The sequence below is a fragment of the Myotis davidii genome, unplaced genomic scaffold, assembly GCF_000327345.1.
Source record: "Myotis davidii unplaced genomic scaffold, ASM32734v1 scaffold217, whole genome shotgun sequence".
Taxonomy (NCBI): Eukaryota; Metazoa; Chordata; class Mammalia; order Chiroptera; family Vespertilionidae; genus Myotis; species Myotis davidii.
This window is the reverse complement of record NW_006290034.1, coordinates 11,578,259-11,589,875: the sequence shown is the minus strand read 5'-3', so window position 1 is coordinate 11,589,875 and position 11,617 is coordinate 11,578,259. Positions and strand designations below refer to the sequence as shown.

At 39.4% G+C, this 11,617-nt stretch overlaps 1 protein-coding gene across 1 annotated transcript in view; it reads right to left on the bottom strand.

The window, feature by feature from the left end:
• The window catches only part of SPAG17 (sperm associated antigen 17), a 132,408-nt gene extending 121,252 nt beyond the window's left edge, over nucleotides 1-11,156 (bottom strand). The window contains exon 1 of the mRNA XM_015563542.1: nucleotides 11,004-11,156. Coding sequence (XP_015419028.1) covers nucleotides 11,004-11,156 — 153 coding nt within the window. The remainder of the gene's footprint in view (nucleotides 1-11,003) is intronic.
• Between the last annotated feature and the right edge of the window lie 461 nt (nucleotides 11,157-11,617).

Sequence of the window (11,617 nt, the reverse complement as noted above, 5' to 3'; positions counted from 1 at the left end):
AGTGTATTCCTTGGATGCTTACTAGTAGACAACACTTCAATGTGTTATATTCACTGAGGAGAACTCAGCAGTCTCAAAGCATCTTTACTGTGCATGTACATACCACTAACTTTTTTTCCTTGTCCTCATAAATACTAAACGTGATCCCTTATTAAAAGTACTGAAGTTCTTGTGTAAAGATGCAGAACTCTGAAGTGATATAAAAGTCTGCCACTTAGTTTCTTAGCCAAATGACCTTGGGGCTACCTTTGTGACTCAGTTTTGTCACTTATAAAAGTGGATGTAATAATACAACTGTCCAAAGGTGGCTGAAAGGGATCTAGATTAATTTTGTATTGAAAGCTTTATGCAAAGGTGAAATAGTAACATATGCAAAAATATTCTAATTTCCCTTAGAAAATTCTGCAAAATGGGTTAAAGGGGTGATTAATTCTGTAATTTTGAATTTGGATATGTCCTGAAGATCTTCTGTGGACAAGTTAATCTCTGAGTTAGGCTCTTTGTTTTTCTTTCGTGTTTCAGAGTCCTTGGCCCATCCCACCAACCCAGCACATGAGCCTAATTCTGTTTGCTCCATGCATCAGAGAGTTTTAAGACAGCTATTAAAACACCACATGGAAAAGCTTTGTAGGGAATTCTACTCCACAGAGAAACCACAGAAACCACTACACACCTTAACTATCTCCCCACCCCCACAAGTTGGCTAAAATTATGGGCTCCATTATGTTAGTGCAATCCAACCAGTTTTATTGCTCGGAGCAAAATCTGAGGTCCAAAATGAACTTCAGAACATAAAAAGTAAGGCAAACCTCAAAAGGAAACAAACTTCTTTGGGTTTTCAAACAAATATTACATATCAGAGACATTTTTCTAACAGAGAAGATCAAGCAAAGCCAAGAGGAGTCCTGCTAATTGCTACACAAATGTAAAATTGGAATCAGGGACTCACCCAAAAAAAGATCTCTTTTCATCATCAGATATTAAAGGCTAAACACTTTCATCAACTCCTTCCTCAGACATGGGACCTTCTTGTGCCTTCCTCCAGTCTCCAAGTGTTGAGTTACTATCTTCCACATGAAAATTAAGATACATTTTCAAGATTCAATATTATCTTAATATGACTAAGGGAGTTTGAAAGTAAGCAAAGTTACTTCAAAATAACTGCCTTAAAAGGCCTTTTCCTGTGCAGGCTACTTAATATCAGTCGCTCTGACTGGCCCATCAAGGGAGTTAGGATGTGCTACCTCCAGAGCTGGTTCTGCATAGCGATGCTGACCTTTTCAGCTGCTCCAAGAAGGCAAGAGGCAGTGAGAACTGTCTCTGAATGAGGATGTTAGAATAAGACCCTCATTGACAAGTGAAGGGTAAAAAGTATTGATCTATATCAATCAATCCTAGCAGGAGGGCTGATTAGAGTGTGGGTGGGGGGATGAGGCAGTTCCTGAGATGCTTTTCCTAGAATGCTTGTGATTTTCTTCAGACTTCCTCTGAGCTGTCACCACTTTAGGGAAGGATTTCTCAGGAGGCAGAAAGAAGGTGAGATGGAGGAGAGCCAGGAGGGAAGGTGTCTCTGTAGCTGAGGGAGTGGTGTATGTTGTCAAAACAGTGAGAAGGTTACCAGTGACCTTAGCAAGCCCAGTTCCATGTGAGTGAAACTTCTTCCTGCTCATTCCTTCACTCCTGTCCACCCTCATAATTCACACATCTCCTTTACAATATGAACCTCATTTAAGAACCATGTGACCAAATATTCCAAGTTAATGATTATGATAAATTTCAAGCCATAGATCTGGCTATGGTTATTATTTTTTTCCAATTACTCAGGTACATGGAGTCTATTTATTGGTTACATCAGGGCAGTAATTCATTGTAATTATTCTTCTCCTACTGATTCCCTAATACAGTCCTTACAATAGCTCTTTCAGTGGTGCAATGAATAGAGCACTGGATTTAGTATCAGAAAACCTGATTATTAGTCCTGATTCCAACCACATGGAGTTGGGAAAACATTCAAGTACTCAGAATCTGGACCTTAGCAAAATAATTCAGCAGAGTCATTTGCTCACTCACCCAATATTAACTGAGGAGTTACTATATTCCAGGCATTGAAATGGTCTTAGAAATAGAATGCATATGCATAAGTCATAATCACTATCCTTAAACAGCATCAGCTTGGGGAAGAAAATACAAGAATAAAGATGAAAACAGATTACAGGTAAAAGTACTTCATAGCTACAAAACCAAGTATCCATTTCTATTATTATATTATTTGCCCTAATTTATTCACTAAGAAGTGATGTTTGCTATTTGGGAATCTATGCTGTATGTATTACCCTAGAAATGCAGAAAGCAAAGATGAATAAGATAAGAGCAATTAAAGGAAATGAACTAAATCTGTATATCTCACTCACCATGGACAAACTTCAAAACATAAGACTGAATTAAAAAAAGACAAGTTGCAGAATTTATAAGCGCAATCATGGAACCATTTGTGTAAATTTTAGAAATCATACAGTAAACAATACTATGTATTATTCATGAATAGAGACTAACAGATACCTAGGCAGAGAGGATACACATGAAATTCATGATAGTGTTTGCATCTGGGAAGGGAGAGAAAATGAATGGAACGCAGAATGGGGGTAGGGACAAAGTGTTTTTTAATTGTTTACAGTGTTTATTTAATAAAATAATTAGCAATTTTCAATTTTTAATGATGGCACAATGCTTTTCTGCATTTAAAAAAGTAATGGAAAGAAGTCTTTGCTCTCAAGACCCACAGTCCAGTAGGGAAAAGAGATGTATGAATAGTTATGATGTAAGGTGATAGGCATTTGGCTAGACCTCATCTCTCCCTGTATCCTAGAAAATGTCTCATGGCAGATGCCACCTGAAGAACAGTGGAAGGAGTCCTCTGTCTCCTACTTATCCGGTTTCTGTCTACACAGTGGCGACTTGCATCTCAGAAGAGCAAGGCTTTCTTGCTTAGGTTTCCTCCCCCTTTTACATTTTCATCTCAATACATTCTCCCCCAATCTTAAGAACCAGCTCTTCTCTCTAGGGCTATCTGCACTGAGTCCCAGCCTCCCCCTAACCATTTCTCACCCCTGGGTGAAGGCAAAAAGAAGGAAGGTTAGAAGAGTATTTGTGTTAGATCATGGGAGGTGAAAAGAAGAAACTAAAATAGAGAGGGAGAAGTAATAGCAATCCCTGGCCAATCTGATATTAGCAGAGAAGGTAAGAGGATGATTTCTAACTTCAATGAACAGGAAGTAGGCTTTTGTTGTTTGGTTGGTCTGTTTTTATCTTTATTGTTGGGAATATTACAGATGTTCCCCCTTTTTTTGCCATGTATTTGAAGAACATATGTAAAATCCATATGGAAATATAAAAAGAGTAATTATTATAGTAATAAATCTTTACATCAGGTTAGAGTCCCACATTCTTCCATATACTTTATTTGATTTTCATGCCATTCCAAAAATATAGTAATCATACTTATTAATAATTCTAATTAGTAAACAGCTCCTCCTTATTGAGTGCCTACTAGTCCTCCCTTCAGCAATGTTACCTGAGCCCCTCTATATGTCAGGTCCTGGCAACATATAGGAGAACAAAATAAATTCCTGCCCTCCTGAACTTCCCTCATATAGAGGGAAACAGACAATAATGAGATAAATGTAAAGTAGAAAGTCAGGAACCAAATCAAAATAGGTGGACAGAGGGTGATGGTATAATTTAACTGGGTGGTCAGGGAAGAAGATACCTGAACAGAATCCTAAAGGAAGGGAGGGAGTGGCTATTTCGGGGAAGGGTCATTCTGGGTCGAGGGCACAGCAAGAGCAACGGCTCTGAGGTGGCAATATGCTTTCTGATAGATCTGAAGATCAGCAAAAAGGCCAGTGTGGTTACAAAAGACAGAGTGAAAGGGGAGTGATAGGAGATACGAGATAAAGTCAGAGTGCTTGGCAGAGGCTCACGCACACAGGGTCTTAAAAGACCTAAAGGTCTAAAGGTTATGATGGAGCATTTGGATTTTACTCTAAGTCAGATGAATTAAAAGAACCACTCCGGATGCTAAATGGTGACAAGACTCTAGGGCAGCAAGAAAGGGAGAAAGAGAAGTTTCAAAGCTCATGAGCTACCTGTAGCTTAGGCAGGAAATGATGGTGGCTTGGATTAGGGGGTAACAGTACGGGTGATGCCAAGAACATAGATTTTAGAACCAATAGCATTTACTAAAAATTGATTATGGGGTGCACAAAAGGAGGAGAACACAATGAATACAATGTTTTTGGTACTTTTGACTTGCTGGGTGAATGGTGTCACCATTCAATGAGAAGGTAAAGACTTGGTGAAGAGCAGGTGTGAAGGGGGAATTCTGGGGTTTGGGTCTGGATGTGTGAAGTCTGAGATACTATGTGTTAGATGCCTTTAATTCCTCTTAACAATCTTTTTAATATCTGTAAGGGAGGTATGACCACTGTCCCTGTTTTATGGCTACAAAAACGAATGCTTTGAGATTTTCTTCAATTTAAGTTCTGAGGACCAATGGATTGTGACTAATTCTGGGGCTCGAGAGAGAAAACAGGCCAGAAGGTTGAGACAGTAAATACAGTCAATGAAATTAATTCAGTAGGCCACTATGTGCCTATCACTATTAGGTGCTGTAACCAGGAGGGAGGGAATTAAAAATATTAATCTTTTGCTACCCTCGAGGATTTGCAGAGATATAGTAGATATAACACTGAAATGGTTGGGCCACAGGTCAAACAAAGATACTGTGAATGATAAAATCTCTGAAGTAGTTTAGGAAGGAGAAAAGTCAGTAAGGGCCAGAATGGTGTGACTTGAGCTCCTTTTTGGAAGATATAGGGGATGATTTTTAATGAGGAGGAATCACATGGAGGTGGAAGATCTTCAGGCCAGGAAACTTGGTGGGTATAGTCCGTGTGTGCTTAGGGATACTACAGAGAGCATTACATTGGAATAGAATGAGATAAAGATGCATGAGCAGAGAAAGGCCAAATTAGGCAGGGCTGTGAAACCAGACAGAACATCTTGGATTTTGTCTTTTGGGTAATTGGGAGCCACTGATGATTTCTATAACTAGAGCTGAAACATGGTTAACATTCACCATTTCTTACCTAACATTTTCCTCAGATGTTGCCAAACTTATATTGGCAACACATTTTACTTATATTTAATATTTTTCATTTTTAATAAAAATGATCACATGTAATATCTAGGTAGATATTTTAACATGCTAATTCCCTTTGGTTCCAAACTCATTCAAATAATACACTTTTGTCCAAAAAGAGAAATTATAATGTGAGGTTATGAAAAGTCCATTTCCCTCTTAACATTCCTCCTAGCAACTCAGTTGTTTTCATTGGCTTTTATTAAAACAACCTTTGTGTGAACTGGCAATTTGTTTTGTAAATATCAATGAAAGCATATTTCAGAAAACACAGTAATAAAAACCAACCCAATTTCAGAAATACGCTTGCTGCCAGACATCAGTCTTCAGCTCGTATTATAAGTATTTCCAGTAAGTCTTAAATACACATTAACATGAGAAATAGCTTACTGTTTAAGATCAAAAAAGTTGAAAAATCCTTCACTGCCTCTCAAAATTGTTCAAGGGTTCTGTCCAATAAAATGTATTTCCCTTTTTGATAAACTACATTTATAATGGCTCAAGCACTTCAATTCAATTAAACATTTTTTTCCATAAAAACCTGCTTAGATTCAGTTTATTATCATCCTTGTATCTATATATTCTATAAAAACTTTATATATATAAAATATTTTGGATATTAATATTTCAGCTACACCGATCTTGAACCCGTATCCAATTCTAAACCTTTATAGGAATTATAAGCTTTGTTCAAGAACTCCAAGGAAATTCTATTTCAAATGTGCACAACTTAGCTATTGTCACTAAGCTACATTTAATACCAAAAAATATTATTCCTCAACTGCAGTATAAGAAGGAGGAACTATTCATTAAGTATTTTTAAAAATTGATTTCAGAGAGGAAGGAAGAGGGAGAGAGAGATAGAAACATCAATGATGAGAACCATTGAGCTGCTGCCTCCTGCATGCCCCCCACCAGGGATCAAGCCCTCAACTGGGGCATGTGCCTTAACCAAGAATCAAACCCTGACCTCCCGGGTCATAGGTCGATGTTGTTCAACCACTGAGCCATGCTGGCCACCGACTAAGTATTTTAAAGAACTTTCACTTGAATGCCTCGTAGTTGGCAGGTGAAGTGTCTGGGAGAAGTGAAATGAATCTGCACAGTTCTTTTCAGGGCACTGTCACAGTCATCTTATGTATCTGCTGGGATGAGCTTTTCATCTTCATAGCAAGCCTTTGAGGAGGATATTATTATCTCCATTGACTGAAGGAAAATAAGGCTCAAAAAAGGTAAGAAAGTTGCTCTAGGTCACCTATTATTCATTTCAGAGTCAGAATTCAGTATCTAGGTCTGCCAGGACTGTCTTTAGCAGCTCATTGCCTCCTTCACATGTCTGTGCTACAGTGAGGAGACGGTTTGCCTGGAGCAATTCAATTTGATGCTTAGACGAGGCCAGATTAAAGAAGATGAAGAAGCCAGGATGATTAGCTTGAGACTGCAGTGGTCATTGATAGTCTGTGAGCTGGGAGTGAGCATGGTGTGAGAAGTGTTTAGGAAAAATAAGTTGCTCACTGGTTTTATAGACAGGAACAGATGTTTCTATAGTGAGTATAGCTGCAGGGTTCATGTAAAACATCAGGAATCAAAAAATGAAGGCATGGGGTAGAATGGGGCATGGGAACAGAGAACAGATTGCAGTGAGAAACGATAAAGGAAAAATCAAGAGGACTCAGAGGCAGACTGAATGATTCATAGATGACCTCTGACTCATAGATAAGCTTTAGTGACTGTGAGAATTATAGTGCCACATCTGGAGACTTGAAAGACAGAGGTGGTCTAAGATTTTTATGAGCCAGGTTTTGGCAGCCACGACCAGAAAATGCTTCTCCAGGTAGCAGAAGAAGTCACATTTCTGAACTATTTTTAGAGATAGGAAAATAATTTTTTCCTAATCAAGACACATTTTTATTTGTCCTGCTTAAATGATCTCAGAAAGAAGCCAAAAAGTTGAAATAAAAAGGAAGTGCTATAGCCTGTCTCTCTTCTAAATGTTGTTTGTGAGAGACAGAGGATGACAAACAGATGGATAAAGTCTAGTTTCAGGTAAAATCAGTACACTTTCCATATTTATTTATTGGTTTTAAGCAACACTTTGATCTCAAATTTAAGTACTAATCAAATAACTTTTCATGATACATTCCCTAAATAACTTGTTCTATTCTAATAATACCTACCTCATAACACTATTTTGGGGATTTACGTATGATCAAATATGTAAAATTTTATTTGATTGCAAGGCTTATATAAAATGCTATAATTGCATATCATAACTTAATCTTCTGTTAAAGAGGAAGGAAGGACTAGTGAGAAAATCTACTATCTGGCCCCTCATGTGCTAAATCACTACATCTTTGCACTAGACCTTGAAAAACTTGGATCTTCAGTTTTATAAAAGGAACAGGTTAGCTAGATGCCCTGGGAATCTCCACTACTGAGTATTGTGAAGAAAAGCCCTACTATGTATAGTATCAGCTTGTGTCTTAGATGTAAATATTACTACCTTTAACAAAAGAGGAAACACATTGATAATAAAAAGAAAGAAATTGGGGAAAGACCTCATGAATCTCAGTAAGGACACATCAATATATTGTAATAGATTTTTCAAATATTTAAAAACATGTAGAGATTTATGTTAAAGAAGAATTGAAGGCTTAAATCAAGAAGTAGAGTGTCTAGTTCCTTAAATTGGGGATTAGGGGCCTGGCATTATCATTGCAAAATGAAATTAGTGCATTGGAACAGTGAGACTGGTAAGTGAAGGGGTGTGGATTGTCACATGCTTTCCCCCCTCCCCACCCCCTGTTACTTTTTAATGTTTTCTGTGATGGGTCACAGTAAGGAAGTATAATTGCTATGTCAATGGTGGGTCTCACAAGTTATGGCTGCCTTTTTGGTATACATGAAAATAAGACTTTAAACTAAGAAACATGAAAAGAAATAACCATCCTCCACTAATCTGAAAATATGAAAGTATTTAACAATTAAAATTAGCAAAATTCCACACCAAACTCAATCTGTGTTATATCTAAATCAACCCAAACAAACTTTTGGGAATTCTGAAGAAGACATTTGGGGAGAAAAGTCAATAATAAATTTTTAAAAAAGGATTTGTAGTTGGCTTCTGAATACTCTCATACTCTCTATGTTGGTATCATGCTACCACTTAACATTGTGAGGTTCCTTTTCCCTATGATGACACTTAAGTTCTGACCATAACACAAAATTCCAATTGAAACATATAGTTCAGCTATTTTTATTTATTTTAGAGAGAGTGGAAGGGAAAGAAAGAGAAACATCCTAAAACTTTATAGGAACTTTGAAAGTAGTCAACTACCGAAAGCAATCAAGCAAATGCCTAGTCAAGAAGAAATCACATTTGATAAGATAGAAAAATTTGTGATACTTCTTTAAAGTCTAGTGTAACTCAATATGAACATGAGATCAAAATTACTATTGATTTGAATTATTTAATCAGTAAATTCTAAAATCTGGCTTATAGAAGACTTGGAGATAGGACCTCCTTCTTCCACCTCCCAACACACACAAACACAAACACCACATACTGGAGTAAAATCTCTGAGAACTGAAGCAGTAACATTTTTTGAGCACCAACTATGTGTGAAGCACTTTGCTAAGCCCCAGTGGGTAAGGAATTCACACATCCATAGTCATCTTTAAACCAAATTCAGAGTCTATTACATTGGTGGTTAGGGCATGCCTCTGGGCATTGGCCTGCTGGGTTCATCTGGGAATTTTCCTCTTGGCTCAGACATGAAACCAAGATGAGAAAAAAATACAAGCTGAGGTGGAGCACTGTTGTCATCCTCCTGCAATAAAAAAACCATGTATTCCAACAAATTGAAGGAGTTCACTCTTTGTAGTTGAAACTGCATATTACTTTGAGTTCAAATTCTTTCTATTAATATATAAGATTTATTGAAATTATATTGTTTGAGCAGGAGCAAGAAGGCAGAATATTATTTCAGGTTTTCAAGCCATAAGGAAAAATAGTGCCTTTAGGTTTTCCATTCAACTAGGAAAATTATAGCTTCTTATTTGCAACACTGAAGCTAATGCAGTGTCAGCACCTCCATCACACTCCGTTGTTCGGCAGTTTATAACTCAAGCAGAAATGTTCCCTCCAGCCCAAACTTGGCCTATACAATTGCAAAGAAAAATGGGGAAAATTATGCTGGCTAGTGTTGACTTAGAAAAGCAAAAGAGAGGGTGCTTTTACAGGGTATTTTGAAAAACATCTTTGAGAACTTGAAACTATAAAGGGGAATTACTGAGTTGACACCCTTTATTCCTAAAGTTACAGAAATCACCAAAAATTACATGATGCCATGTCAACATCAGCAGTATCCTTACTTTCATGAAAGTCTTCATCAGGTAGAATTATGTATCAAACAAAATTACTGTTTATAGAGAAAAAACACACAATTATAGTGGAAAATAAGGACAGATAGGTAGAAATTTCTCATAAGAGCCATCATTAAGTCTTTAGGTATATTTTTCCTTCAAGTATTACCTCTCTACTGAACTGTACACACACGAAAAAATAAAAGAAAATTTTTTTTCCAATTGGAAAAAAAATATTAGAATGGCAGGCTAGAATTTCCCAAATCAATCTTCCTCCCTCCAGATGTTATCTTGAACTTGGAATAAAGTTAGTGTTGGAGTGTATTCCCAGTGGCAGGTGACAAGAGCTATTGGGCTGTCCAACTCACTGGAGGAGGGTGGGGAGCTAGTGGGTTCTGGGATGCAGTGCAATTTGAACTCATGTGGCAGGTGGGTTAGAGATTGCCTGGTGCCTCTGCAGCATCATATGAGTCTAGCAACCAATCCCTCATCACTCTGATCTCCTGCAGTGCCTTCAAACTACATCCAATCTCTGATATCCTGGTACCTGGGCATCACATAAGAAAGGCATTGCTTCCTATGAGTAAAAGGCTCACTTGTACTGAATAAGTTATGTTATTTTAGGCACGGCACAAGTGAGTTTTCACCCAGCATTTATTAAAACCTTACAATAGGCCAGGCTACAGTGACTTGACAGGATGATGTTCTCCAGGAGATGTCAGGAGGAAATGACAGTTCATAAAGACAACTCCAGGACACCGTGGAGAGCCTCCGGGGTGAAGGATCCCGGAGTGTCAGCGACACCTCTTCCCCACCAGGCCCTGTTTGAACTCACACTGAATCTCCTCTTTTTTCCTTAACAACCACTCTGTCAAACACTCCCTGTGGATGGGACCCTGGGTTTTGCGATCAGGAAGGACCAGGCCTGGGGCAAGGTACCAGGTCAGGTTTTCCCAGGGGCAGCTGTGGAGTCTGGAAGGGAGGGCGAGCCGGCTGTGTGGCCTGGAGGGTCAGGTGGGTGAGGAGGACTCAGGGACTCCGCTCACCTGATTGAAGTGCGCAGCGATGAGCGATGGTTCCCACGCCTTAGAACTGGTGCTGGCCGGCCCACCTTTTTCTTTCTTGGGTGCCATGCAAAGGGCGGTGGAGCACTGGCCTCTAAACTAGGATCAGGCCCAGAGCCAGCGTCCCTGCTGCCCTAGTAACCGAAGCCACAACGGCCAGTTTCTTAACCCCTGCAACTCCTGTCCCCAAACCAGTTCAGTGTTCCCCAAACCGGCTCAACCGCTTCCATCGCCATAGCAACCGAGTTTATCAGCTGGGGCAGCTGGGAGGTGGGACTCCCGGCGCCTCCAGTTAAATCTTAGGGTTTTGCAGCAGGAGACCTGGGCCAGGGGAGGAGAGGATGAGGGCTGCTCAGGCTGCTTTCCTTACTCACTAGGACCCTCTGCTGCTTCTTGGTGCCTTCTCTAGTACGAGGCATTGTCAGAAACTCAAAACCCCTGGAACCCTGTCCTTGTCTTCTCCACCAAGATTTCTTCCATCCTGAATAACCTGGAATGGAGAACTGACCCCTCAGGAGGCGACCCATGTCGGTTTTCATCTGCTCCCACCTGCCCACAATGCTTCCTTTTATGAGGCCACATTTCCCCTTCAACCTCCTGTCTTGGGTCCACCCCCCAGGGCTTTCCTGCACAGGGGCAATCACTCCTCTGCAAGATCCTTCATATAACTGAACAGATCAGTCTCTTTCTAAATCTTCTCTGCCTAATCAGACCCAGTTCTTTTAAATTGGCCTGTGCTGGTCAGCAGAATCTTTCTTTACCCCTTTCCCTCCAGGCACTTCCAAATACCTTAAATATCCTGGTCAGACAGAGTCCCCAAAATAATAATCCTATATAATAAAAGCGTAATATGCTAAGTGTCCAACCCATCAGTCCACCATTCAGTTGACGGTTCAACCAGTTGCTATGACGTGCACTGACCACCGGGGGCAGATGCTCCAACCAGTAGGTTAGCTTGCTGCTGTGGTCCATCCGATGGGGACTGGGC